The sequence below is a fragment of the Camarhynchus parvulus genome, chromosome 3, assembly GCF_901933205.1.
Source record: "Camarhynchus parvulus chromosome 3, STF_HiC, whole genome shotgun sequence".
Classification (NCBI taxonomy): Eukaryota; Metazoa; Chordata; class Aves; order Passeriformes; family Thraupidae; genus Camarhynchus; species Camarhynchus parvulus.
In genome coordinates this window covers 2511501-2537802 of record NC_044573.1, presented here as the reverse complement: position 1 = coordinate 2537802, position 26302 = coordinate 2511501, and the positions used below count along the sequence as shown (strand labels likewise).

Below are 26302 nucleotides of genomic sequence, written 5' to 3'. Positions count from 1 at the left end.
ATTAGGAGAGTTGTAGCTACAAAATCCACAAAGGAGTTAAGATCTCGGTTATGAGCTTCCCAACCCATTACGACCCATTGTGTGATAAACATCTTCCTAAGCAGGCACTCTCCTTTACCCTCAAGCACCTCCTTTAATTGTATCTTCGGCTAAAAGCAAATCATCCTTCCTCTTAATATCAGGTTTGATTAAGTTAATCTTGATGTGATATCATGAAATAATATTTACTGCTCTCCAATAATTTATGTAAATAGCCTCCCCTTTCACCCCAGCCGTGGGGATGGCAGGTGATGCAGTGCCGCTGCTCCACGCTCCCATCTGTGCCCAAGGCTCCTGATGGATCGAGCCTGTGTGCCAGCAGAGCATGTGGTCCATCATGAGCAGGAAGCCCACCTTCCTTTTTGGCCTCTAAACTCCCCAACCTGCTCCACAACTGAACAAAATAATGCTTTCCATTCCCCCCCCCCCACCAAGTCTTTACACTGGTGTAATTGTATTTAAAGCTGCATTTTGCAGTTAAGCAATGGAAGCAGGCACGGATATCCAGCTGCCACCAGGAGTTCCCAACAGGCTGAGACATTGCTCCTTGCTGACTTGAGCCCAAACCAAGCTCCCACCGCATCACCACCGCAGCCCTGCACAGATTTCAGAGCAGCCTGAAGCCGGGCAGAGAGCTGAGATAAGGAGGGTGATAGAGGAACCACACTCACAACGAGAAACCACCTGCAATCACGGGCACTCCCGCTGGGGAGGCCAAGCCAGGCTGCTCCAGCCTCAGACAGGGCACAGCAAAAGGGCTGACCCCAAACCACTCTGAGAAGCTGAGGTCTCCAGGGATGCTCTGCCCCACCATGGCACAGCATGAAATTCCCTTTAAACAAGCTTTGGCAACCGCTGCACTCAGAGTGTGCCTTGGCTTCCAGAAAACAAGTCCTTTGGACACCTGCACCAAAATTGAAGGCTTGTGTGGGGTCATGATGACCCTGTGAACAGACAGAGAGGGACCAGAGAGGAGAAGCAGGACAAGGGATGTCAGAGCAGCAGTGAGAGGTCACTTCTGAGGTAGAAGACCATGACACTTGTCAGGCTATATCTGAGCTGCATTTACTATCCCATGTAATTTCCAGCCCTCTCCCTTCCCTGGGAACATCCCCTGCAGCACCAATCTCCACCTCCACGGCTCCCAGTGCAGAGCCCAGCTTTGCATGATTTTGAATAACATTTCAAATATCATCAAACCAGTGAGAACCACGAATGCTTCCACCTGATCCCAACTCTGAATATGCACTAATTTTTTTTTTTTAGCTGCATTTTCTGGGCATGCATTTACAAGACAGGGCACTTTGGAGCAGGCACCTATTGCCTGGTGGGAGGGTTAGGAAATCAGCCAAAGGGATAGCAGAGTGTTTTTATTCCTCTTACTTCACCTCCTGTAGCTCATGTCCTTTGATTCCCTCTTTGGAGAGTGTTTAAGGCTTGTACAACATGGCCAAACACCCCAGATCCTTGCTGCACAGAAAACACAGCCCAGCTGCTGGAAAGGCACTTTTCCCTCCGATTGCCCCATTTCTTGGGGAAAGTGCTTCCATTGCCACTTGTAACTGAGAATTCCAATTAGTGCCCAGTGCAGTGATGATGACTGTGATTCTGAGGAAGAAAGTGAGGGGGCACAGCCATCCCTTAGGAACCCAGCTGAGATCACCCCCTCATTAGTGCCAGAGCACCCAGACAGCCAGCAGATGGTAACAACTTCCAGTCAACAACGTGGCACGTTTCGCAATCTCCAAATCCCTTTGGAAAGCAGGGCAGGAGGAACCTTATCTCCTGAGCACTGGGGCAGAGCGGTGGGAAGAGCTGGAGAAGCTTGGCAGCAGCTCCAGGCAGGGTTTGTCCACACTTGCTCAGCCCCGCAGCCATGGGAGGGAGCAGGGAGAGTGTCACTGGAGCTCCGTTGGATTTGGGATGTTCAGGCTCCAGGGAGGACCATGGAGCAATTCCCAATTCCCATTCCTCCCCTCTCGTGCTCTGCTCTCCCCCACAGCAGCAGGACAACAACAATTGTTGATAATTTGTGTCCTGAGGAACATTCTCAGGCCTATGGCTGGATTTTGGTCATTTCACTAAATCCAGAGCATCTCTCTCAACTTCAGCAGCTTCCACTGCACACCAGCCTAGCCCTAGCCAAGAAACTGTGTTTATTAGGAATTCCAGCTGCAGGGAAGAGCTGGACTAGGAAAGGCAACACCCAGCCTGTGCAGAGGTTTGCAGTAAAGCACAGTGATCTGCCTTACTCTCAGCTCCAGGGTATTTCTCATCACTGTGAATTTCTCTCAGGACAGCTGCTTTAAAGTGGATATGCTCCCTTCCTGGTGAGCACCAACAAATTAAAGTGGATCACCTGGAAATTAACTGTTCAGAGCAAGTGTTGCCTCTCTGAAAAGCCCAGTAATACTGAAACACTGTTCAAACCGTACTTGGAAATGAACAGAAAAGAAAGTTTCAGAAAGGCACCTGTGTCACATTTTATTGGGTTTGAGGCTGTTATTTCCTCGCCTAATTTTTTGAGAGTTAATTTAAGACTTTCTGCATCTCACTTGCACATTTTTGCAGGTTCTGACTTCTGATTTCATTGCAGAGGTGGAGTAACAGCCAATAAAGCCAACAGAAAGGTTTTCCTCAGCATCATGGGGTTTTTGACCTCAGTGCACAATCTGTATATGAATAGAGAGCTACTGCCACAAGGCACAGCCATCAGAAGGCCCCCATCAGACCTACAAGTCCACCCAAAAACGCCTCCTGGAGAAAGGCAAACATCCACTCCAAAAGGGGCTGTCCCAAACTGAGCTGTGGGGACATCAGGCTCAGATCAGCCCTGGGGTGAATGCCAGATGTCCTCCCAGTTCCAGCTGTGGAACTCGGTGTCTTCTGCCATGCACAAAGCAACCTCTGATAATTTCTGCCTGCTGACACACAGGGAGAGGCTCCTTGCACTGCCCAGCAAAAAGGGCAGTTGCCCTTGAGAGACAACCCAAGGACAGCAGATAAAACGTTGCGCACAGAGACTTGAAACCAAATCCAATCAAATCCATGGAGATGCTGCAAAGAGCACGGACCTGTCGGGGAGTCTCAGAGCCACCTGATCCCCTCCCACCCGTACCTGGCTTTCAGCTTCACCCTTCAGAGCCCAAGCTTTGGACCCCTGAAGCTCAGGCTGCATTTTGGGTCACACAGCCAGCTCAGGGAAGGTCTAATCCCAGCTCCTCCCGAGGGGAGCCCCTCGGCTCTGCCTTGCCACACAAGCAGAGTTGCAACACTCAGGACCCCTGACACAGCCAAACCCTCTTTCCCCAAGAAGGTTTGAAGCAACACCCCCAGGTGAGAGAAAAGACTCAGCAGCTCATGCTAGACACAGAGGGTGTGTGATTTAGCACACAGTGAGGGTGCACGCATCTGGCTCGGGGCTGAGAGCGCAAGCCCAGGTGCAGGAGGTATAGAAAGGCAAAGGGGGTATAGACCCAGGGCAGGGTTTGGGCTAGGGCAGCCCTGGGGAAGGCCAGGCTGTGCAGGCAGGGCTGGGATCTCTCTCCACAGCCCCAGATGTGGGTACTTCTGTGCGCACCGGTGCAGCTGTGGTGCCCCTGTGTAGCTGTGGGTGCCCCTGTGTGCACCGGTGCAGCTGTGGTGCCCCTGTGTGCACCGGTGCAGCTGTGGTGCCCCTGTGCAGCTGTGGGCGCCCCTGTGCGCACCGGTGCAGCTGTGGTGCCCCTGTGTGCATTGCAACACGGCCGTGCAGCCTCGCGCCTCCCAGATTTCACACAGCAAGCCATAAACTTCCCAAAAAAGCCATGGAGCTGCACAAAAGCCTTCTCCCAACGCCCGATTTGGGCCAGCCCTGCAGTCTCAGCAGGAGATACACTGTCATAAAACCCATTCTCATGCTATTGCACAACTCCCCACCAACACCCGGCGCTGCCCTGCTCGGGTTTTATTTGCCACCTTACCCCAACAAGGAGGGTTCGTTCCAGTTGCACAAAATGCAAACGGGGAGCCCTGGGCCATTCTGCCACCCACACAGGTAATTACAGCTCTGACAGCCAGCACAGGACTGCGTGCAGTGAATCCAGGCCCTCCTGTGGCTCGCAGAGACACGAAGGAAGGCCGGGTGGCACCAGTCCCACCAGCGCCCTGCATCACAGGCTGGGCGAGACACGAGTTAATTTTTACAGACTGGGTGTTCACAAGCCTTAAAGGAATTCCCTGGGTTTTTCCCCCAGCCCCAGAGCTCTCTCTCACACACACACAGATTGTGCTTTTTTTTGCATAGATTACTTTGAAGCAAACTTGGCACACAAGGCTTTCAAGCTTGTGTTGTCAAAGAGCTGAATGTCAGGGGGGCTGGAGCTAGATGGTCTTTAAGGTCCTTTCCAATCCAAACCATTCCACAATTCTGAGAAAGTTGCTTCAATGAGAACCATTCAGATAGTTGTAACCAGGTTTTGTGATCTGAACATTCACCAAATTCCTCTTCCCTTCCCAAGATTCTTCCAGATGGACTTTTTTTCTTCCTCAACCCTACTCGGTTTAAAGGCAAAAGCAGTGCTTGGCATGGAGAAAGAAAAATAAGCATTGGCCTGCTACAAACCTAAATTTATGGCATTTCTAGGGTCTGGTTTCAGTGAGCAGTTTCCTTTCACTCAAGTCCTCCTTCTCCAAGTCATTGCTCTCCCAATCATTAACCCAATCTCTGAAAAATTAGGCTTTGTTTTTTCTGTACAGAAATCTCATTCTAAAGAAAGGCCAGCACAGTTTTCTTATACTGTGAATGTGGTGGGCTCAGAAGAATCAAGAAAAATATAAACCTTCTGAATAAAGAAGAGCCTACTTGATTAGATACTAATTGAGAACTACATGGCTCCTACTAATGAAAATTTATTTCTAATAGCAGGGGGATACAGACATACAAAAGCCCTTGTCAGCTTTTTTTATTTTTTTTAAATAGTAGCACAGTTGCATTCCACATTTCCACATACATTAATATTATACCCAAGAAAAGACAAGATGAAGTTATCCAGAACTTTTGTCTTGGCTCCCTGCCATGACATCCCGAGGCTGATGTGTGCTGGCTGCCACTGGGCTTGTCCTCTCTGGCACGGGCTTGGGGAGTGGTGGGAAGAGATGATAGCAGAAGAGGCTGTTGGCCACCCTAAGTCTATAATTGACTGACACAGCCTCTCAGGGAGTGTTCACAGCAAACTGGGTTACTTGGAGTAACCCCAAGCACAGCTTCAGGTTCACCATGCAGATTTCCCCACCCTCGTGGCTCCCTGAAGCTGCAGCACACCGGTGCTCCAACCCAAGGGGCTGTCCCATGCCACAAACACCCAAATTCACGAGGTTTGGTGCAGCAGGAAAATTTGCCAGACAGACCTGCTGGAGCCCAGCATCACCCTAAACCATCAGGAGGGGTGGCTGCTGTGGATCCCAGCCCTAAAACCCCAGGCTTTGCCCTCTGACATGCCCTCACCACCCCACGACTCCCGATGTGCTGCCTAATTCCAGACATTGTGGCTGAGGGCTCTCTGTTGACCACACAGTTATTTCCTAGAGTCGTGAGTCTTGACTTCTAGGAAAAATCCTATGAAACAGTGAGGAGGAAGAAGGCCATGGTCTTATAGGCCTCAGACATTCCCAGAATATTTCTACTCCTGGGGTCGGTGCCCCACAGAGAGGAGACAGGCCAACAACTTGAAGGTCCTCAAGCTTTATGCTTATTTTTCTTCCCAATGCACCAGGAAAAGTGGCTTTTCCTGGGCTGGAAATAGGCACCACAGCCTTGGCCAAAACCATTTCCATGGATTCATACAAGCAGGCTCCCAGCACTGAGGGCAACAGGTCCCCATTACCAGCTGCCTCCATTGGTACTGAAATCAAAGTTCTACTATTATCAAGCAATTTTTAGGCTTCTCTTCATGAGTTACAACTCAAATAACACTGGCCTATATGGGGCAAAATTTAGGGTTTTTATGGGCTGTCTAGAAACAGGCATTCATGTACTAAGTTTCACCATCTAACATCCAGCTTCTCTCTTCAAATTTAGGATTTACCTCAAGTGAGATCAACACTCAAAATATTATTTCAGCTCCTGCATACAGGTGAGCGTGATCCAGTTTCAGCAGAGGTCTGGAAAAGCCTGACCTACCCGTATTTTGGATGTGCTAAAAATAATCTACAATACACATAAATCTGACGGAATTAATTCGGATTTCAATGTGTAGTTTTATGAGGTTGTTATTAAAAAACAAAATAAAAAAATAAAAAAAAAAAAAATAAAAAAAAAAGAAGAAAACTTCTCTCTTGGGGTAATTCCCCCAGCTCAGCACAGCACCAAGAGAAGATTAATCCCAATTGAGGTTGGGACCCAGCCACAACAAACAGATCCAGATCTGCTCCTCCTCTTGTTGGGGGGTGAAGAACACAGGGTTTTGCTCTGACCCAGCAGAGGAGAAGGGCAGAGGTAGCTCAGATGTGGGGCTGCACCTCAGTGCCCATGAGAAGGACGAGGTGTTTGTGCAGGGAGTGCTGGTCCTCAGCCACCCCTGAGCTGCCTCGTGGGCCTGTGTGTGCACACTCACACCAGGCATTAAAACACAAAAGTAACACTTTCTCAGACCTCTGGATGTTTTACTTCATATCAGTATTGCTTACAGCCACCATAAATCAGGCAGTCCGCCCCCTCTCCTTCCCCAGTGTTTTATAAACTGCAGAAAGTTGGAGTATTTTTTGGCCCAACAGCCTACATGCACCATAATAAATGCCTCTCCTAATGTTGCTTTATTTTATCAATATTGCCAGACTTCTTAATGGCACTCTAAGCTCCTGACTAACAAAATATATTGTCTGTCATATTCTGTATTTACTTTTCCTGCGAGGAACAATGATGCTCTATCAGCACCAGCCCAGGGTAACGGAGGTCAGAGCCTGTTAATTGGAAAAACACATGGTCTGACCAGCCAGCCCCAGAGCACGAGGGATAACCAGCACCCCACTCACAGCCACCCTTTTTTGGGCTTGGGAAATAGGCACCACAGCCTTGGCCAAAACCATTTCCAAGGATTCATACAAGCAGGGTCCCAGCACTGAAGACAGCAGGTCTCCATTACCAGCTGCCTCCATTGGTACTGAAATCAAAGTTCTACTATTATCAAGCAATTTTTAGGCTTCTCTTCATAAGTTACAACTCAAATAACATCGAGTTGTAACATGCCCTTGCAAGAGGGGCTCAGGCAGGTGATGCTCTGTTGCTGCCAGGTGGGGAGCATCACCTAAAGGATATTTTAGAACGTGCTACAGATGAGTTTTGGGGGAAGGCAGAAAGAAAAACCCTCCAGCCAGGGTAGCACAAGGTTGGCTTGCCTTCAGGAAACGCCTGGTTGTATGCAGCAGCTGTGGTGCGAGTAGTACAACAAATTCACTTACTGAATGACAACAGCTTTATTGGCAAGCCAATTCAATTAAAGCCACTGCAACCAACACAGCGCTCGCATAACGAACATGGAATCATGCCTGTGTTTCCCCAAGTGCCCTCGGCCCTCCCTGTCCCTCTGCATGAGAGGGAAAGGCATGAATGAATTAGGCTCAGATGATGGTAATTAATGGCTTGGCTGTCACTGAGGCATTTTGTCGCCCGTGGTTGAAAGCTCCACATTAGAGATGAAGCCCCAGCCCTGCTCAGACAGGGCAGCCCTCCTGCCAGCACGCTGGGGCACTGCTGGTTGGCATTGATCAGCCTGGCCTGCTATTGATAGGGAAATAATATGTTCATTTTTCATCCTCACCAAACACATCCTCCAGGCTATGGTGACAGGGAGCGCCAGCGTGAGCTTATTAGGGAAAAATGTATCCCTAATGCTGGGCTAAACACAAAACAAATATTCTTATAAAATATACATAAGAATTCATTCTAGCCTTCAGTAAAATAGATAAAAACTGGAATTTTTTTCTTTTTCTGAGCACTAAAACTTTGCTTTCTAAGGCAGCATCTGAGACCTCTCCTGCACATGGCATGAGTGAGACTGATTTTCCAGCATCACTGAAATCACCCAGGTTTCATTGCTTTCTGAACCATAATGAATATTTAGGTGGTGCTGCCCAACTAAAATGACAAGGGTACCATTTTGCCCAAAATGTCAGTAAGGGAAGAAAATGAGTCTTAAGTCTCAAAATATTTCGTACAACTTCTCTCATTAACTCACTTATGAAAAATCTTTAAAGAAAAAAAAAAGAGGGTACTGAAAGCTCCTGGGCAAACCCCTTGAAGCCACAGAGAGTTTTGGTAACGCCGCAGTGGGGTGAGAGCAGACCAGCACCCAGCCCTGCACATCCATGGCAAGCACATGTCCAAGCCAGAGCAAGCCCCTGGCTGGTGGCTCCCACCACCACCCCTCACTACAAAGGGTAACCAGGACTCATTAATTCTCATTTGCCTTTCTCTGGAAATAAAAACCCCTTTACAGATGCCTTCCTGCTCTCCTTCCCAGCTCCTCACTTCCAAAAACCCAAAACTAGCTTGGCAGCCCCAAAACCCACATCCCTTTTTAACCTGGAGCAGAGGTTAAAAATTGAATTAAAGCAGTGACCAGGAAGCACAGAGTGTTCTGGGCCTTTCCTCAAGTTTCTTGTTATGGAATTGTTATGAAATAAAATCCCCTCTTTTCAGAGCACACCAATGTAATTGCCTGACTGCTTCCCGTGTCAAAGTGACCAATACTTTCTGCTCCTCTGGGAATGCAAAACTGAAGAAAACATCACTCATTTGGACATTCATTATGTGACTCGTTATTGTACATTAAACATTTTTATCCTTAAAATAATGGCCTGGCTATTACCAGCCACAAGATTCCCGCTTCTCCCTTCAGCTCCAAGACCAGGGCAGCGCTGCAGCTCCAGAGGGGTGACAGCAACACTTAGGGACCGTGCCTCTGAGTGGAAAACATCCCTGCTTTGTTTGTGCTGCAGAAAAGGAGATGCCTTTTCATTTCCAGGCAGCATTTCAATATTCATTAAGCAGCAGACTAATGGCACAGCCCTTAATCGCTCCAACGAGGACTGTCCGGGTCCACAGGAGTCAGGGATGCTGCTTTAATGGATAAACCTCTATCTTCCCATCCTGGCTGCTGCTGTGGCTCAGAAGCCAAAGCCTGGTGCCTCAGATGGATGGGCAGAGGAAGAGTGGCCAAAATAATTTCTAGATTATCTATTATTATCTAGAAATCTATTCTGGATTGCCTCAAATTCCTGCGAGGTAACACCACCAAGTTCACGTGGAGTCTCTGCAGGATGAGGATGGCTGAATCCCGGGAGGGCCAGGAGGACGGACAGCAGGATGGACAGCAGGACGGACACCCAGCAGTGCACAGCCACGCTGGCTTGCCCAGTGACTCATGCCCAGGGAGAGGCAGTCCCCAAACTCTGCTGCCACCAGGCATCCCAAACCAGTCCAGCCAGTTGTGGTGTGGGCTTGCCAAGCCATGCACAAAGCTGACCTTTGCTGGGCTTTGCAGAGGGGAAGAGGGTGGTTTGGGAGGGAGACAGATCAGGACTGTGGTGTCCTCAAGGGCGAGGTGACACAGCCCTACCAAAGCACATGAGACAGATCCCAGTGTCCAGGAGACCTGGGCTGAGCTCTGCACCACACAGACCTGGATAAACCTCCCCAGCACTTCTGGGAGGAGAAAATGGATTAAAATGTGTCCCCTGAGCAGGGCATCCTCACTGGAGCCAAGAGCAGCCTGCAGTGGGGAGGGGGCTGTGAAGGGAATAACAGGACCAACACCTCCTGCATTTTCTTTCATCCAGCACAGCCACAGGCAGCACCACCTGTGGGCACCCCCAGCTCCAAACCCTCCTGCCCACCCCTCTCCAGCCCCGTGCAGAGCTGTGCAGGAAGGACTTTACAACAGCAAAACCCAGCAGTTTAGCACAGCCTGCTCCTCAGCCACCACATTTGCTTCTGCAACTTCCCCAAGGCAAGGAGGAATTACCCCGTGGTGCCATCCCTGACTCACCGCGAGGGAAGCACCAGGCAAGGCACAGAGCTGCACAGCAGAGGGGCTGAGCATTCCCTCCCTCTTAGCACTGATGTCTCCAAGCAATATGGCTTGTCGATTTCTTTTTTTAGTTTATCAACACTTCACAACCAGCAATAAACTTCAAACTTTAAAAAAAACTTTAAAACGTTCCGCCCGCTGCAACATTGAAGCACAGCCTTTCCCAAAAACGGGAATTTCAGACGCAACAAAGAAAAAAAAAAAAAGTATTTCTGCCCAGAAAAACAGAGCAACGCATCTTCTCACAATGAGCAGCCCAGCACAGAGCATTCCTGCAGCTCTAGAGCTGCCTTCAGAGCAGCCCTGCACACCCAAAATATTTCTCCTGCCCAGCTGAGCTCTCAGAGCAGAGAGAGGCTTTCCAAAACCCTCCTGCCCAGCCCACAGGGAGCTCTCCCCTCTGGCAGAGGGGGCAGAGGGGCTGTGACACAGCAGGTGCCACTCTGGGCACAGGGAGAGCCTCCAGAGATAAAGAGCAGCCATCTGCAGAGAGCAGGAATCCAAGGACAGCAGTGCTTTAAAGAGCAGCAAGTACAGGAAGCACTCACCTGCCTCATGGAGAGCAGCTCCCTCTCCTTCCCAGCAGGAAAAATCCACAGTGGTCACAAAGATGAGGTGCTTGGACTCTCAGCACGGTGCACAAGGAAAATTCAGCTGGAGGCACCTCACAAAAGTCTCTGTGCTCTGTGAGCACAGCCTCCTCTCCTTTCTCCCGTGGCAGCACAGCTTTTCTTCCCCAGAGCCTGCTGGACACTCACGGTAAGCTGGCACTTCTAAACACCAACCTTGCACAATCCCAGGGGGAGATCGAGCCCGAAAATGTCCTTTTGTGAGCCCAAAACTGTCCTTTTGTGAGCCAGACAAATTGCAGATGAGGAGCACAGGCAGTGCCTCCCAGGCCCAGTCCATGAAGCAGCTGAGGTGCAAGCGGGGCAGAGCAGAGGGGGTGACAGAGCTCCCCCCATGCAGGACCCCAAGGACATCCAGACAGCACCACAAAACCCCAAACTCGCTGTTAGCTGTGCTCTGTGAGGTGCAGGGCTCCCTCAGGCCATGCAGGCAGCGCCAAAATGGAGCCTGAAGGTTGGGCTGGGCCTGCCTCTGTGAGGGGGCTGCAATCAGCCCAACGAGGAGCACCTGGAGAGGGGCAGGGCAACCCTGAGGGCAATCAGTGCTGGGGCAGCACAGCTGAAGGTCATTAACACATTAACGTGAACATGAACATCCCTGGCCAGGCAGGGCAGCCCCAGGGCTCTCTGAGAGCGAGCAATGCTTGGTGGTGTGGGACAGGGCTCTGAAGGATGTGACTTGCTCTATCCCATCCTCTCTGTCCCCATTCCTTAGCTGCTTCTCTGCAGGCTCCCTGGGTGGCTCCTGGAGCTGTCAGAGGAGCCTGTGGCCTGCAGCCAGCCCTGCCCTCCCAGCCCTGCCCCAGCAGGTGCTGGTGTCACCCTTGGCTCGTCCCCATCGCAGCTCCAGTCCCCCTGATGTGCTCCTGATGGGGACAGCATGTGCACTGTCCCTTCTCCACAAGTTTCCCAGTTAATGTCACCCAGGAGCGGTTGTGGTCTGGGGACATGAGCTCTCTTTTCCTGCTGAAGGTCACTGCATTATCAGCACACCGCTCCTTGTCTTCATTCCCGGGAGAAAAGCTTTGCAGAGCACAGACTTGAGTGAAGCAGGAGGGAGGACAGACTCCTTCAATCCAGAATTTACAGAGATCCCCAACAATTAATGTTTCTGAACCATCAGCACTGTTTTTTTCTAATGAATGGGGGGCTGTGGTGTGTCAGGAGCTCACAGGAGTCCCGAGGTGCATCACTGCCCACCTCCTGTGCAACCACCAGCTCCCAACGGCGCAGAATTCCAGTGCAAGGTCACCAAGAAGCCCTCAGTGCTCACCTCTAATTGAACAATTGTCCTGACCTCAGTTCAGGGAAAGGGGACATCCCACATTGGTATGGGAGGCTTTTCCTTCATCCTCCCCACCCGGGGGTTTCTCTCCACGCTCTGTGCAGCCCACAGACCCAGCACCTAATTGTACATTAGCTAAACATCCTCTCTTCTTCTAGAAAAGAAAATACACAATACACATCTGCTTTAATCAGAGTTTAAAGGAATTTGGCACTCTGGAATTGCAGAAGGTATTGACAAGGCATTGCCAAACTAAACCTCCATGGTCTTTTAGCAACCCTGGAAAGGGATGGCGAGGAAAAGGGAGCTTTTTCCCACCAAATATCCCTTAAGACAAAGCCTCTTTGGTCAGGAGGGAGCAGCTCACCGCTCTGGCTGCTCCGCTCCCTGGATTTGGCAGGAGCTGCTTTCCCAGAGCCTGGTGGTTCTCCACAGCAGGCTGAGCATCCACAGGGCACAGCCAAAACCCCCCAGCACTGACTGCAGGTTAATCATATTTACTGCAGCCCTCTTGTTCCAAGGCTCTCAGACAAAGGATAAATTCAAGAAAACTTAAAAAGAAACAGACCTTTGGAGCTGACTTGTTGTTAATGCAATTAGGATGAGGGAGAGAATCTAATTACCAAGGACTCTCACTTCTTCCCCCTGCCCCAAGCTGGTTTAAAGAGGAAGCTCTCCGTGTAGTAACTTAAACTTTCTGGTTTACTTTACTTCTGAGCACAGCAGTTGTTGAAGCAGCTTCAGTGTTTTCTCAGCTGCATTTTTATGTCAGTACTGAGGAAGGGATGAGAGGATTCGGACATGGCAGAGGAAAGGAAAGAGGTGTAAAAAAAAGAGCCCCCCAAAATGTTTGAGAGGAGTTAGAAAGGCGCCTGAGGCTGCCGTGTGGTGGAGGAAAGGTGTCAGGGAGGTGTGAAGAGAAGCACCTCTGGAAACACTTCTGGCACCAAGCAGGACCTCTGCCACAGCCTTAAAAATAGCCCAAACCAACAAGCCAGACAAAAACCATACCTAGGGAGGTTCTGGCTGTGGCTGGACGTACCCAGGAGCCCCCAGATCCACTGCAGGCAGACAGGATCAGGAGGAAGCACCTGTACCCATGTAGGAGGCAGCACCTGTGCTGCTGCAAATTGACAATTCCCTGTTCCCAGCTCCCCAGCCACCCCATCACACACAGCGTTCCAGCCCCATGGCACATCCTGGGGAGCTGCAGTCCAGCCACAGCAGGAGCCTTCCTGGGGGGATCTTGGGCATCACTCCATCCTGGATAAACCTCCTGCAGCCTCTCCTGAGCATTCCCAGCAACAGAGAAGCCCAGCTCCTGGGAGAGCCCAGCTTTCCATGGGTCCCTGGGCCTTTCAGGTGGTGCAAACCTCAGTGAGACACAAACATATCATCTGCTCCCAAAAGCCAAGGGCTTTCCTAAAGGGACGAAACGCAAGCACAAAGGGACACTAAAGGGGGTTTGGTTGGTTTATTTATCATTTAAATAAACCAAGGTGCTGTGTGATGTGGAATGTCCTTCCCAAGGGCTGCTGGAGCCACACACGGACACAGAGCTGCCTTTAACCCCCCGGCAGGTTTCCCAACCCCTTCCCAGCCCATCCCCAGCTCTGCTCTGCAGCCGGGCAGGGCCCGGGGATGCAGGAACGCGGCTGCTCCCCTGCGCTCAGTCAGTGCCAGCCCCAGGGAGGGACATCCTTCCCCATTTCTCAGCTCCGGGGCTGCGGAACCACAGCCAGCGGCGGGATGGGGAGGATTTCCCTCCGCTGCAGATGTTCAGCCCCGCCGCGGTTCGCGGGGACAGCCGGGGACACCCGATAAAGCTCCGGGCGCCCAGGATTTATGGGGCTGCTGCTCCCAAAGCGACAGGAAAGGGGGAATTTAGGGGGTGCAAGACGAGCTGGAAATGGTTGTGGGAAGTTATCACCCGGGGTTTGTCCACGGGCTTTGTATCGTGGGATATTTATTGTTGATATATTGATATTATGTATATTTATTATGTATAATAAATATATGTAATATGTTGATATAATTTATTATATTGATATAATATATTGATATCTTTATTTTATATAATATATATAATATATTTATTATATATAATATACTTAATATGTTGATATAATTTAATTTATTGATATAGTATATTGATAAATATTGATTTTATTTAATGTATACAATATATTTATTATATAAAATATGTATGATATATTGATATAGTTTAGTATATTGATAGAATCTATTGATATATTTATTTTATATCATATATATAATATACTTATTTTATATATTAAATATATATAATATATTGACATAATTTAGTATATTAATATAGTATGTTGATATATTTTTAATTTATATAATATATAAAATATATTTATTATATATAATAAATATATATAATATATTGATATAATTTATTATATTGATAGAATCTATTGATATATTTATTTTATATAATATATATAATATACTTGTTTTATACATATAATATATATAATATATTGACATAATTTACTATATTCATATAGTATATTGATATGTATTTATTGTATATAATATATATAATATATTTATTATATATATTAAATATATGTAATATATTGATATAATTTATTATATTGATAGAATCTATTGATATATATTTATGTTATTTTTGGGATATTTATCCTTCCACTTCCCACAAAGTTCGCTTTGGAAGCGACAAGTGAAAGTCTGGTCCAGGTGATTTTTTGGCCACACGGTGCTCCAGGTGCTCCTGTGCAGATTCAGGAGGAGGTGGGGGGAAAACACCACTGAAACAGCTCTTTCTCTAGGTCTGTGCATCGTGGTATGCCCTGCTCCGTCACGAAAGGTTGGTCTGTTGTTGATTTTTAGGGGGGTTTTTAATGGGTGTTTAATACCTGAGCCCCCTCAGCGTGCCTGGCCAGCAAAGCCCCATAAATATTCCCAGGCTAACTAACCTATGGCCCCATGCTGCTGCCCAGATGGACCACTAGCCCTGTTAGCTGCTGAATTTATGATTCTTAAACAAAAGAAAAAGTACACAGGAGGAGTTATTTTCTTTCTTTAAAAAAAAATCTCTCAATGCAAGGAGCCCTTGACTCGGGGCCCAGTGCCTGCCACAGGCATTACCCAGCACTCTTCTATGGTCCTTGCTGGCTGGGGGCACCAGTGCTGCTTTAAAAAGCAGCAATATTCCTTGCAATCAGGGGTTTGGAAAGAAGTATTTGATTGTCAGAAGGAGGGATAAGGAGGCAGCCTTGGGATGAGAAGTTTTGGAACACGGCAGAGGCCCTGTCCTAGCTCAGCTGTTGGGGACCAGCTGGAGACCACCAGGGTTTTCCCCAGCACATTGAAAACCCAGTTATTGCATGCCCTGAACCCCAGGCAGCAGCTGAGGTGGTGGAGCAGAGCCTGACCCCAAAGTCAAACTGCAGAGCCCCCATCCCATCCCATCCCAGTTTCACACCCAGAACTGGAGAGATGCTCTACAGTGCCACAAAATAAATAAAATCCCCGGGTTTCAAAGGAATGTATTTACCTGGTCTGGCTGTTTTGCTCAGCCTGTGACCTCTGCACATTGCATAGGAGAGCAGTGGAATGCCCCTCTGAAAGGCAATCTTCCAGGGTAGGGCCCCTTGTTTTATTTTCTACATTTGGAAGGACAATTCCAGGCTCCGGATGGCTCCAGTTTGCAGGGGGCTGAACCAGTTCTTTTGTCTTTGAGGGTGTGAAGTGAGGGTACCACATTTCCTATGCTTTTCCTGACCTTCCAACTCCAAAGCTGGATGGAGAGCAGGCCTGGCATTTGGTGTATCTCTTTTTTATTTGTCCCAGCTGTCCCCACCTTGCACGTCAAGTCCTCCACCTGGCTCGAGGCTTTAACCTCCAGCATGTGACAACAGCAAGGACAGGGCCAAGGGCAGCAATTGCACCATCTTCCAGCCTCAGAGGGGAGGGAAAAAAAATAAAATAACTTTTAAAAAGCTCCAGGAAGCAAGAAATGGCCAGGAAAACCCAGCTGGGCAGATATGGTTAAGGCTCAAATCACTCCCGTTGTTAAGAAGTGCCCCAAGCAGAGCACCCAAAGCCTCGAGGTCCCTCTGGCACTGAATGTTTGCTGTGACAAGAGCGCTGGTGGCAGTGTCACAGCAGCACAGGAGGAGGGGCAAGGCCCAGGGCAGGGAGAGAAACCCCAAAACACAGCACAGATGGGGCAGCAGCCCGGGGCTTGCCCTCCACCCACGGGGCACCGGTGTCAGAGCTGCACAGGGAGCCAGCCTGCTGCTCTGGACATGGAACCCCTAAACACACCCAGGGCAGGCTCTGACCCTTTTTACCCCACTGAAACCCCAGTGCAGTGCTGCTGGCCTTCACCAGGAGCTGCCCATCCCAACCCAGTGTGAGCACATCTCCTGCTGCCCCCCTCAGCACCAGCTCCTTCCTCCCACACCCACAGCACCCTCAGCACCCTCAGCTCTCCTTCGTGGCCTGGCTGACTTTCTCCTTTTTTATTTTAAGTACACAGCACAAAAAACCACACACAGGCCAACTTCAGAGATTCCCACTAGAAAAATTAAATACTCATAATGCTTTTTTAAAGTGAATTGGGCCCCTTAATTTGCATCTTATAATAAGGATGTTATCGTACTGGTTTATGGCTCAGCTCTTTAGTTTCTATCTCTCAGGGGCTAGATTTCCCCTCTTGAGTTCAATGGATGGCTGTGAACTAATGTAATTTTTTAAAAGGCTTTTCTTCTGTATTAACATTACAACCTTTATGAGTTAAAGGTTTCCCTTGCCTGGTCACGGGGTGTGTTGGGGTTCCAGGGCCAGGCTCTGCCCTTCCCAGAGAGGATGCTGCAGCCTGGGTGAATCCTGGGCAGGGGCTGGGAGCCTTCCTCACCTCCCCACGCCCAGCCCAGCTCTCCAGTGTGCTCCACCTCTTACACTTGGCTTAATTATGAAACATTGTCACTCGAATATTAAAATAATGTTTAATACACAGAAGGGAATAAGCCAGTCTGGAAAAATGCATAATTTCCCTGCACCTGCCCTCGCTCCTTGCATGCAATGAGCTCTGCTCTTTTCCTCCCTCTCTCCTGACTGCCTCCCACAGCAGTGCTGGGAATGCACTTCCAAAAAAGCATTTAGAAGCCAGGGAGGCTTCCCCCATTTAAAAGCCAGGGAGGCTTCCCCCACCTCTGCACATTCCAGGAGCTCCCATCCATCCTCTGCTCCCCTCGCACGTCCCACAGCAGTGCTGGGAATGCACAGCAGTGCTCTGCTCCCCATCCCACAGCAGTGCTGGGAATGCACTTCCCAAAAGGGAGGCTTTCCCCACCCCTGCACCCTGCAGGAGCACCCATCCATCCATCCATCCATCCATCCATCCATCCATCCATCCATCCATCCATCCATCCATGCTCCCCTTGCCCGGCCGGGTGCCGGAGCAGGGCCATGGGGATCTGTCCTTCCGTGGCCTCCCAGCCCCGCCTCTGAGCAGCAGCACCCGGGTCTTGGGGAGAGGAAAAACAGCCAGGACTTGCCAAATCCCAGGGGACGTTTTTGAACTTGCCCGAATCAGGGCCCCGGGGCGGATGCTCGACGTTCCCGAGCAGCTCCAGGAGCGCTCCAACACGAAAGTGCCAGCCCCTGCTTTAATGTACCCCGGGATCATTCATCACCTCCACACCTTGTTTTATATTGCCAGGCTCTGCTTTAAATAAGCTTTTTTTTTTTTTCTTTTTCCCCTCCCCTTTAATCACTACAGCTGCAGAAGGTGATGTCTCTTCAGCAGGGGAGAGAGGGAAAAAAGTAAGGAAAACAGCTAAAGGGGGATTTTAGGCAACAAAAAAAAGTAAGAGCCAACTGGAGCAGCCAGGTGCAGAGCAGCTCCCAAAGGGATGCTCCTCCCCAAAGCCTCCAAATGGAAAAGCCAAAGCCCAGGGGAGCGTGCCAGGCAGGGAGCAAGGAGAAGGTCTGTTGGAAGGAGAACATGAAAAATAAGTTTTATCCATAGTGGAATTAGGGGCACAGGGGGGTTTTGGGGATGCCCAGCAGTGGGGGATTTCATGGACACGAGCCATGGAGCAAGGGCTGCCAGAGGCCACCCTCTGCCAAAGGGACTCTGCACCACTGGGGTCACCCCTCATCTGCTCTGTGGGGCTGGGCTGCTCCATCTAAACCTCCTCACTGAGGAAAAACTCCTGCCCAAGCCTTTGGGGGGGTTCAGCTGAGCCACAGAGTGCTGGGGGGGGAGGAGGAGAGGTCCAAAGGTGCCGCCTTCTTCGTGCCATTTAAACCAGGATGCTGCAAAACGTGAAAATAACTTGAAAGGCAGTAGCCCCGTTTTATTAATAGCAAGTATTTATTAGCCTCCTTGATTTACAGTACGTTTCTGAAAGCCATCAGTCCATCACATTCTTCAGCACAGGGGCTGAGGTGTTTTTCTTGGTCAACACAATATGGAATATAGACCCGAGTATGAGAAGCCAAACACAACCTTCATTTGCATGCACAAATCCCGCCCCCGGGGGGCCCGCCAGTGAGTCCTGTATAGCCCTTAGACACATGCAGACATTGGGGGGAGCTGGGAGCTTCTGTACATCGCCACTGGAAGCCCAGAGGGTCATGGAAAGGGCCAGGGAAGAGCCACCAGGGATGGACCGAGCTCGGGACCGGCGCGGCCACCAGGGAAAGGTGGGATCCACCTCACCTGGGTTTTGTCAGGAGAAACCACCTGCCCATCACCCCCTCCGTGCAGAATGTGGTGCTCACCCAACACAGGCATCTCCACCCACCTGTTGCCATGCCCAGAGCCAGGTTTTCCCCCTGCTCCCGCCCTCGGAGCCGGCGTTCCCAGGGATGGCGCCGTGCTCATGACGGGAGGCCAGGAGGAGAAATGGAACTGGGGCCCCCTGGTCCTGCCATCTGAACTTCATCAGTGCTAAAGATGCAATAAAAGTCATGGCAACAACGAGCAAGCCTCCACCAGATGTGTAACTCTATCCAGGGAGATTAAGGAGGAAGGGCCGTGTTTGGGGTTTAGGGGTTTCATTCTGCCCTTGTTCTGCCCCCTGCAACTCCACCTTGCCTTGGGAATAGCCTGATTGCTGGGACCCCTGCAGAAGATGAATCCTAAGAGGGTGATTTCTGGGGGGGGAGAGAACTGGGATGGAGGGGCAATGTTTGACCTGCAGCAGATACAAGACACAATGGAATGATGAAGCTGGAATGGGAGAGCTGGGTGGGAGGAGAAGCAGAGAGGAAGGAAATGAGGCACCACTCCCGTTTTTGAGGGCTGGGGGCTCCAGCTCACTCCTCAAGGAGACTTTTCAGTGGGGTCAGGTGAAACAGCCCAGCAGAGCAGGGAGCCCTGGGACAGCAGTGGTGCTCAGCAGCTCCTCCCCGTCCTCAGTGCCAAAAACCCCCAGGTAAAGGCTCACCCCAGGCCTCACCAGCACCCAGAGAGCTCAAACACACACAAGAAAGGAGATGCAAACCCAAAGGAAAGGCTAAAGATGCTAAAATAACCCAAGGAGGATGGAGCTTCCCTGCACTTTCCCCCAGAGCCCTCAGCTGTGCTGTCACCCACCGACACCACGATGCTGCTTGAACACAGCCACTTAGTGGGACCCAACACAAAGCTGAAAAAAACCACAAGGAGCTTGGCAGTTTTGCCTGGAAACTCACTCACAAAATCTGTTCTCAGATCCCTTCTGGGGAGAGGTCTTGCATCCCATAAAAGTCCACAGCCCAGATGCATCACGAATCCAAAACATACATTATTTTGAAAGCAAAATTTAAGCTAGACTTCACAAAAGGCTTGACCTTTGCTGCATTTTAGTGTCAGGAAAAGTGTGCTTAGAAATCAAACACAGCATAGTCAGATCATCTCCAAGTCTGAAAACAGCTTTTTAAACCCAAAACCTCCAAGTTAAGCCAGGTGATTCCCAGGAATCTTGTTCATCTCAACCCCCAGGACTGGGAAGAAGATTAATCTTTTCTTTATTAAGACCCCCAAAACCTTAGGAGCTTTGTTTTCTTAATAAAGGCCAACCACACCTTATTTCCAATTTGGATGTGCAGACCAACACCTGGAGAATATGCCAAAATACAAAACCCCTGGGAATATCGCCCCTCTAACAACTTCCCAGCCCTCCCCTCACAGCAAACCTTGCACTCTTGTTAATTGGCAGAAACTCATTAAGCTGCTGGTGATCCCAAGCCCAGACACAGCAAGGGGGCTCAGCCAAGCCCTGCTCAGACAAAAGGAGGGCCCTGATGACACCCTGAATTAAAGCCCACAGCCCCCCCAGCTCACCCAGGGCAGTGGAGACCCTTTGGAATCTCCAGCAGACCCGTGCTGAGGCTGTCCTGGGGCTCTGCAGGAGCCACAGCAGAGTCTGGAGCAGGGGCAGGAGCAGGGGCAGGAGCAGGAGCAGGAGCAGGAGCAGGGCTGGCAGCAGGGAGAGGAGCCCCACGGCTCACAGGGGGCTCTCAGCACAGACATGGCACCTGTTAAGGCAACAGGAATTCTGAAGATGTTTCAAAGCCCTAAGAGTTGGGGGAGAGTTTTTAACAACTGTATTAAAAAATAGACATTTCAAAGACGATTTGACTACATCTTCAGCATTTCAGGTGTCACTTCTGTGCTTGGCAGAACACACTGAGCCACCCCCACTTTGTTATTTCTCGCTTTTCCTGGGAGAGACCCTTGCCCTCACACTGCCTGCTGAAGGAGAGACAAGCCACAGCCGGAGGAAGCAGATCCCATCACACTTGTTCCACCAGGCAGAGCAGCAAAAGCACAACCAGCTAGCCCAGGAGACATCCACAAACTGAGCTGGGCCTGTGCCCACACAGAGCAAGGGTCAGACACCCCCAGAAGGAGCCAGCTCGCTGGAACCCCTCACAAAGCAGCTTCCCAGAGCCCTGGGCCAGGCTGTGGGTACAGACCAGGTGGGTCCTGCCCAGCAGCCCAGAGAAACGAGAAGAGCAGCCCCCCTGGCAGTCAGGGACTCGCCAGCCCTGGTCTGACACGGCTGCCTGGAGCAGAGAGCCCAGGGCAGGCAGGAGCAGGTGTCTCACTCTCCACCACTGTGCACCCACAATCAATCAGGTGCTTAATCCAACAGGATCCACCCTTCCAAGGCTCAAAAAACCCTTAGGAGCAGACACAGAGGTGGCAGCACAGGTTGGGTTAGGAAGAAACTTTAAAAACATCCCCTCATGGTAAAAAAAGAGCAGAGGCTGTGCATAGACTTTTGGATAGTCTGCCCTCAAAGACCAAATCACCTTAGGAGAAGCAGCAATAGCTCCCTTTGTGTCCATCCCAGTGCACCAAGTGCTCCAGTGTGGCACCCTTTGGAGATGCTCCTGCTGCCCACCCCAGCCAGATTTTAAGGTACTGAAGTGTCTGTGCTTGTGCTGTGCCCAGGCCACCACGAGAAAAACACAGCCCGGCGTTTTAAACAACAAAAGAGCAACACTGTCCATGGAAAAGGCAACATCGTTTTCCCTACACCAGGTTTCACCAGTCACCCCAAGTGAGGGTCTCACTCAGAACAGGAGTGGGACTGAAGTTAATGCACAAAGCCAAGCAGTCCACTGGCCCTTTCCCCACGGCTCCATCCCGCTGATCCCAGCCAGCCACTCCACTCGCTACCCAGCTGCTCCTTTCACCAAATAAGGCCCATTCCCACCAGCCAGCACAGGCAGGAGCAGCTACAGCCTGTCAGTCCCATCAGAGCCAGCACAAAGCTCACACATAACCCATCTTCTGCTCAGCACAGAGCCTGGGCTCCCACCCAGGACACTCCTTGGGTGCTGCTCAGCGCCGAGCAAGGGACGGCAAAGCCTGGCAAACACCGGGACAACAACCGGGCAGCAGCAGGACAACAACCTCCCCCAGCTCAGGGCAGGCTCTGCATCCCCTGGTCTGACTCTCAGCATGGCTGTCACCCCTCCCAAAACCTGTGCTGGCCTCACTTCTCCTCAAGCAGACATCACAGAGCCCGGCAGCCCCGGGAGCACAGAGCTCAGCAGCAAAATGCAACACCACAGCTGGAATTCACCAAGGGAACCCCCCCTCTTCAGCATCACCAAAGGCCAGAGGTGGCTCAGGAGCACTCAGGGTGCTCAGCCCTAAGCCCAGCTCCTGGCCTAGCTCTGTGGGAAAGGTCTGTCCTGTCCACCAGCCCCTCGTGCCAACACCATTCCCAGTGAAAACCCAGCACTCGCTTTTCCGCAGAGGGTACGGGAACACAGAGTCACACCAGCCGTCTGGCCCTTGTTAGCATTAAAAATTAAAGACAGAGCAAACAAAACCTAAAGCTCCAACATTTATTATGGCAATTTCCCACCCACCCACAGACCTACACTGTGTTTTGCTTTATTTTTAATTCATCACATCAGATGTGCCTCCCGAGGAATGGCACGTTGCGGAGATAACCAAGAGGCCGGCTTGTCCATGAGAGCAAGACAGTCTTTTCCGTGGGGAAAGGAGCCAGTCGGAGCCATCATTAAGCCCTTGACCTTGGTGGGTGGGTTTTTTTTCATGTGTTTGTTTTTAGAAAATGAAGAAAAAAAACCAAAACCCAATGAACAAAAAGAAACCCCCAAAAAACCGAAAAACCCAGCCCCAAAGAAGTGTTGTACTCTATTACAAAATATAAATACGATAGTCTTGCAGGCAGGAGGAGCCCGGGGAGCGCTGCTGTCGGCGGGTGACTCCTCAGGCTCTCCCAGGGATGGATGGATGTGGCGAGCCAGCAGGACAGAGGCACCTCCGGTCGCCCAGACGCCGCCGGCCGCTCACCCCAGCTTCACCTCCTCTCAGAATTTAAGTGCTCTGGAACTTCCATCCGAAAACTGCCAGACATCCGGGGCTCCCTGGGCGCTGCGCCAGCTGGGGGGGTACGCCGAACCTACAGAGAGCATGGGGACAGAGGAGAGAACAGGTGTGACATGGCCCACGGTGCGAGTCATTCCCTCATCCTACTTCTCTGCCTGTCTCTTTTCCGTCTCTAACATCTAGGACACCCAGCTGCCACAAAGGGACACGGCAGCACGGAGCCCTTCCTCTCTCAGACCACGCTCCCGCATCCGGCATCCTCGGCACCACGCGAGAACCACAGGGATCACTGAGGAAGAAAAACCTCCGGGCTTTACTGGGCAGGGACCAAGCCAGCCTGTATGCAAACCTCCTCCTAGTCCTTGCCAAACCCTCATGGGCTTCCCCAGGTGCTGAAGGCCCTGCTAAAGCCATTGGGACTGGTAACACGGCACACGGCGGGCGGATCACTGAGGGCTTTTCCCAGCTCCCAGCACGTGGATACCACACGGCAGCAAAGCTCCAGCTGCACTGCCCCAGCCCACGCCCAGCAAAGCCATCGACTGCAGCAGCATGGCATGGTGCACTGGAAAGCAAACATTCCCAGCAGCCATTCCCAGCTCCGGGCTGATCACCCAGCACCGCCCTACGCACACGACAGGCCGAGGGCTACACCGCGGCGAGGCCGGCACATCGTCAACACGCTCCTCAAAATCCACCTCGGCCGCCCAGTGGGGAGCTGGTTTCCATGGAATTTACTTCATTAATACTTAAAAGAGTGGTTAAAGGGCTCCTACACATGAGGTGCCACCAGGACTTAGTAGCCAGCTCCTTCCTAGGGCAGCTCTTCAGGGGGTGTTAACTGGAGTGTCTCCTCTGAAGTCAAGAGCACCGTGCCTGGTTTCCCCCCAGGGAGGGATAGCTTCTGCTCCTGTCTGAGCCCAACAGTTTCCAGGCTAATGTTAAAGCTGGCTGGGACTTCCAAGGCAGCCAAGAGCAGCACAGCCATCCCAGCCACCAGCACACCATCACTGAAAAGCTTAAGTCCTGCTGAGGGGCACAAAACCTTGGGTTCCCCCACGCCTCCTGTCCCTCCTGCATCCCTGTGGCTCGTTGGAAACCAGCAGCCGAGCATCTGGGCTCGGGGAGCAGCATCTTGTCAGCAGCTCTGGCAAAGAGCCCTCCGGGCAGTATCACTCTCTCCTAGTCAATACTACAATTTGTCCATGCATCCGCCAGAAGTGGGTTTCAATCTTTATTGGAGGAAAAAAGAGAAGGAGGGATCTAAGAGAGCAGCTGGTATCATTTTTCTGTTGGGTACAAACTCCACACTAAGATAAACCCCAAAACTGTATCTCATCAGATACGCCACAGCCTCCTCCTGAATGTCAAGCAAAGACATGGTATCGCTTATTCCTGTATTATCTCAGCCCTTGGAAACATAGTAATATGAAACATCTGTAGCCTAAATTCTGGATACTGTTTCAGCGCCTTCATTGCAATAATCATTCCATTTGGAGGAGATTAGACACTAAAGGGTCTATGCCATAAACCCACGTTTCCCCTCAAAACAGGGCTTGAGATTTTAATGATAGATGCTGTCACCCAAATATCACTCATTCCTAGAGACACCTTTGGGAAATTTTTGGGGAGCTCAGGTCGAGCGTGCACAGGGTGCCGAAGCAGCTCGAGAGCTCGTGGTGGGGCCTGGCACACCCACACCCCAACCCAACAAACTCCAGTGGGTTCATCACACCCCTGACTTAGTGCCCTGGCAGGAAAACACCACATCCATGCACTCCTGCTTTGGTGTGGGGGTGCCAGGCCATTGCCACCCGCGAGCTGCACCCTCACCAGCCGCTGCTCAGACAACTCCTCCTGGAGCAGGAGCCGCTCCTTCCCGCACACCGCCACCCTGCCCTGTGCGCCACACGGCACCCACCGGGCTCCCTCCTCTCTGGGAAACCTGGAAAATTCAGCTCTGGGAAACCTGGGAATCACACACTCGATACAGAAGTCAACAGTTTGCTTTCCACTGCAGCAGCACAGGTCTACCTAGCGATGCCTGTACATGGATACATGCAGATGCCTGCCTATGTGCTTCCACATGAGATTATTTCATAAGTAAAACACAGCGTAAGGAAAGGCGGTGGGACAATGACCACCGTAGGACGAACCCAGGGTACAGCACCCGCTCTATAACACATCCAGGCCATGCTCAACCGCAGGCACAGCTAACCCCAGTGCTCTAGGAAACACCTCCACCATGGTCTCACAACAACCAGCCATAAAATTTGGGATAGGGAGGGAAGAGACCGGACTCTGTACAGCTATTTCCTGGCACAGCATCAAAAGATGCGTCACCAAGGCAGCTGCAAAGCACATCCCTGTGGACACTGGCCTTCCAGGGAACAGCCTGAGTCCATGCCTGCCACCTGGAGCTCCCCATGCAGGGGTGGGACTCTGCCTTCCCTATGCCAGGGATCCCTCTGGCATCACTCCAGCTCCAGCCAGTGGGTACCACCCTGCTGAAGGGGAGAGCAGCTCGGGGGGCACTGCCGGCACCTTTCCAGCCCTCTTGCACTCTCATCCCACTAGCCCAAACAACAAAACCTTCCCCCCTCCTCTTCCAGGACTAAAATGGAGCTTTACTACATTCTTTTCAAATCTCTCTTAGAAAAAGAATATATTTTTTTCTTTAGATAAGTATTTCTGTCTTTTTTTAAAATTCCAAACCTCCCCCTTCAGAAGGCGCCGGGCAAAATACAGGCAACAAATGATGCCATCACAAGAAGACAACAGAACAACTGGAAGGTTTTACAGAAATCAAAAAAAGGAAAAGAAAAAAAAATAGTATTAAATCCATTACACTAGGAACAGCAAGAGACAATATCACAGCGGTATGTGCTTTAATAAAGTAAAGAGATGCTGCAACATGCAGTATTTGTCAAACTGACAACATATACAGACCCCTAAGGGGGGACAGGGGGGACCTGAACTCCGGATTTTAGAGACAATGCACAGAAACCTGCAATTCCCACCAAAAAACCAAGGAAAAAATCAAAGCCCGGGAAGAAAAGAAGGGAGCTCCCAGCTCCAGCTGGGAGTGGGGCTGGGAGCTTTGGGCTGGGCTCAGTGCGATCCCAGAGACCTCGGCCACCCAAGAGAAATCAGCTCACAGGGGCGATTTCCCCCCATCCCCAAAAGCAGCTGGGGACAGGGGCGCCCCAGGGGCTGCAGAGCTGTGCTTTGCTCACCTCTTCTGCCACAGATCTGCCCCACGAGGAGGGAAGCCCCTGCTGCAGAGCGGGTGGAGGCCGGGGCTGCCGCAGGCTATCGCGGTGAGGGGGTCACAGCTCACTCCTGATCTAGAGGGGGGGGAAATCCCAAAGCTACAGGTGCAGACTGCAAACACCTTCCACTGGCCGGACAGTGAACT

The 26302-nt window shown here is 50.8% G+C and overlaps 1 protein-coding gene across 2 annotated transcripts in view; it reads right to left on the bottom strand.

Annotated features, from left to right (window-relative positions):
• Positions 1-18394: 18394 nt before the first annotated feature.
• The window catches only part of BCL11A (BAF chromatin remodeling complex subunit BCL11A), a 74467-nt gene continuing 66559 nt past the window's right edge, over positions 18395-26302 (bottom strand). For both annotated transcript variants that reach the window (XM_030946584.1, XM_030946582.1), the window contains exon 4: positions 18395-22957. In XM_030946584.1, the coding sequence (XP_030802444.1) occupies positions 22856-22957 (102 nt within the window). In that variant the 3' untranslated portion in view covers positions 18395-22855. The remainder of the gene's footprint in view (positions 22958-26302) is intronic.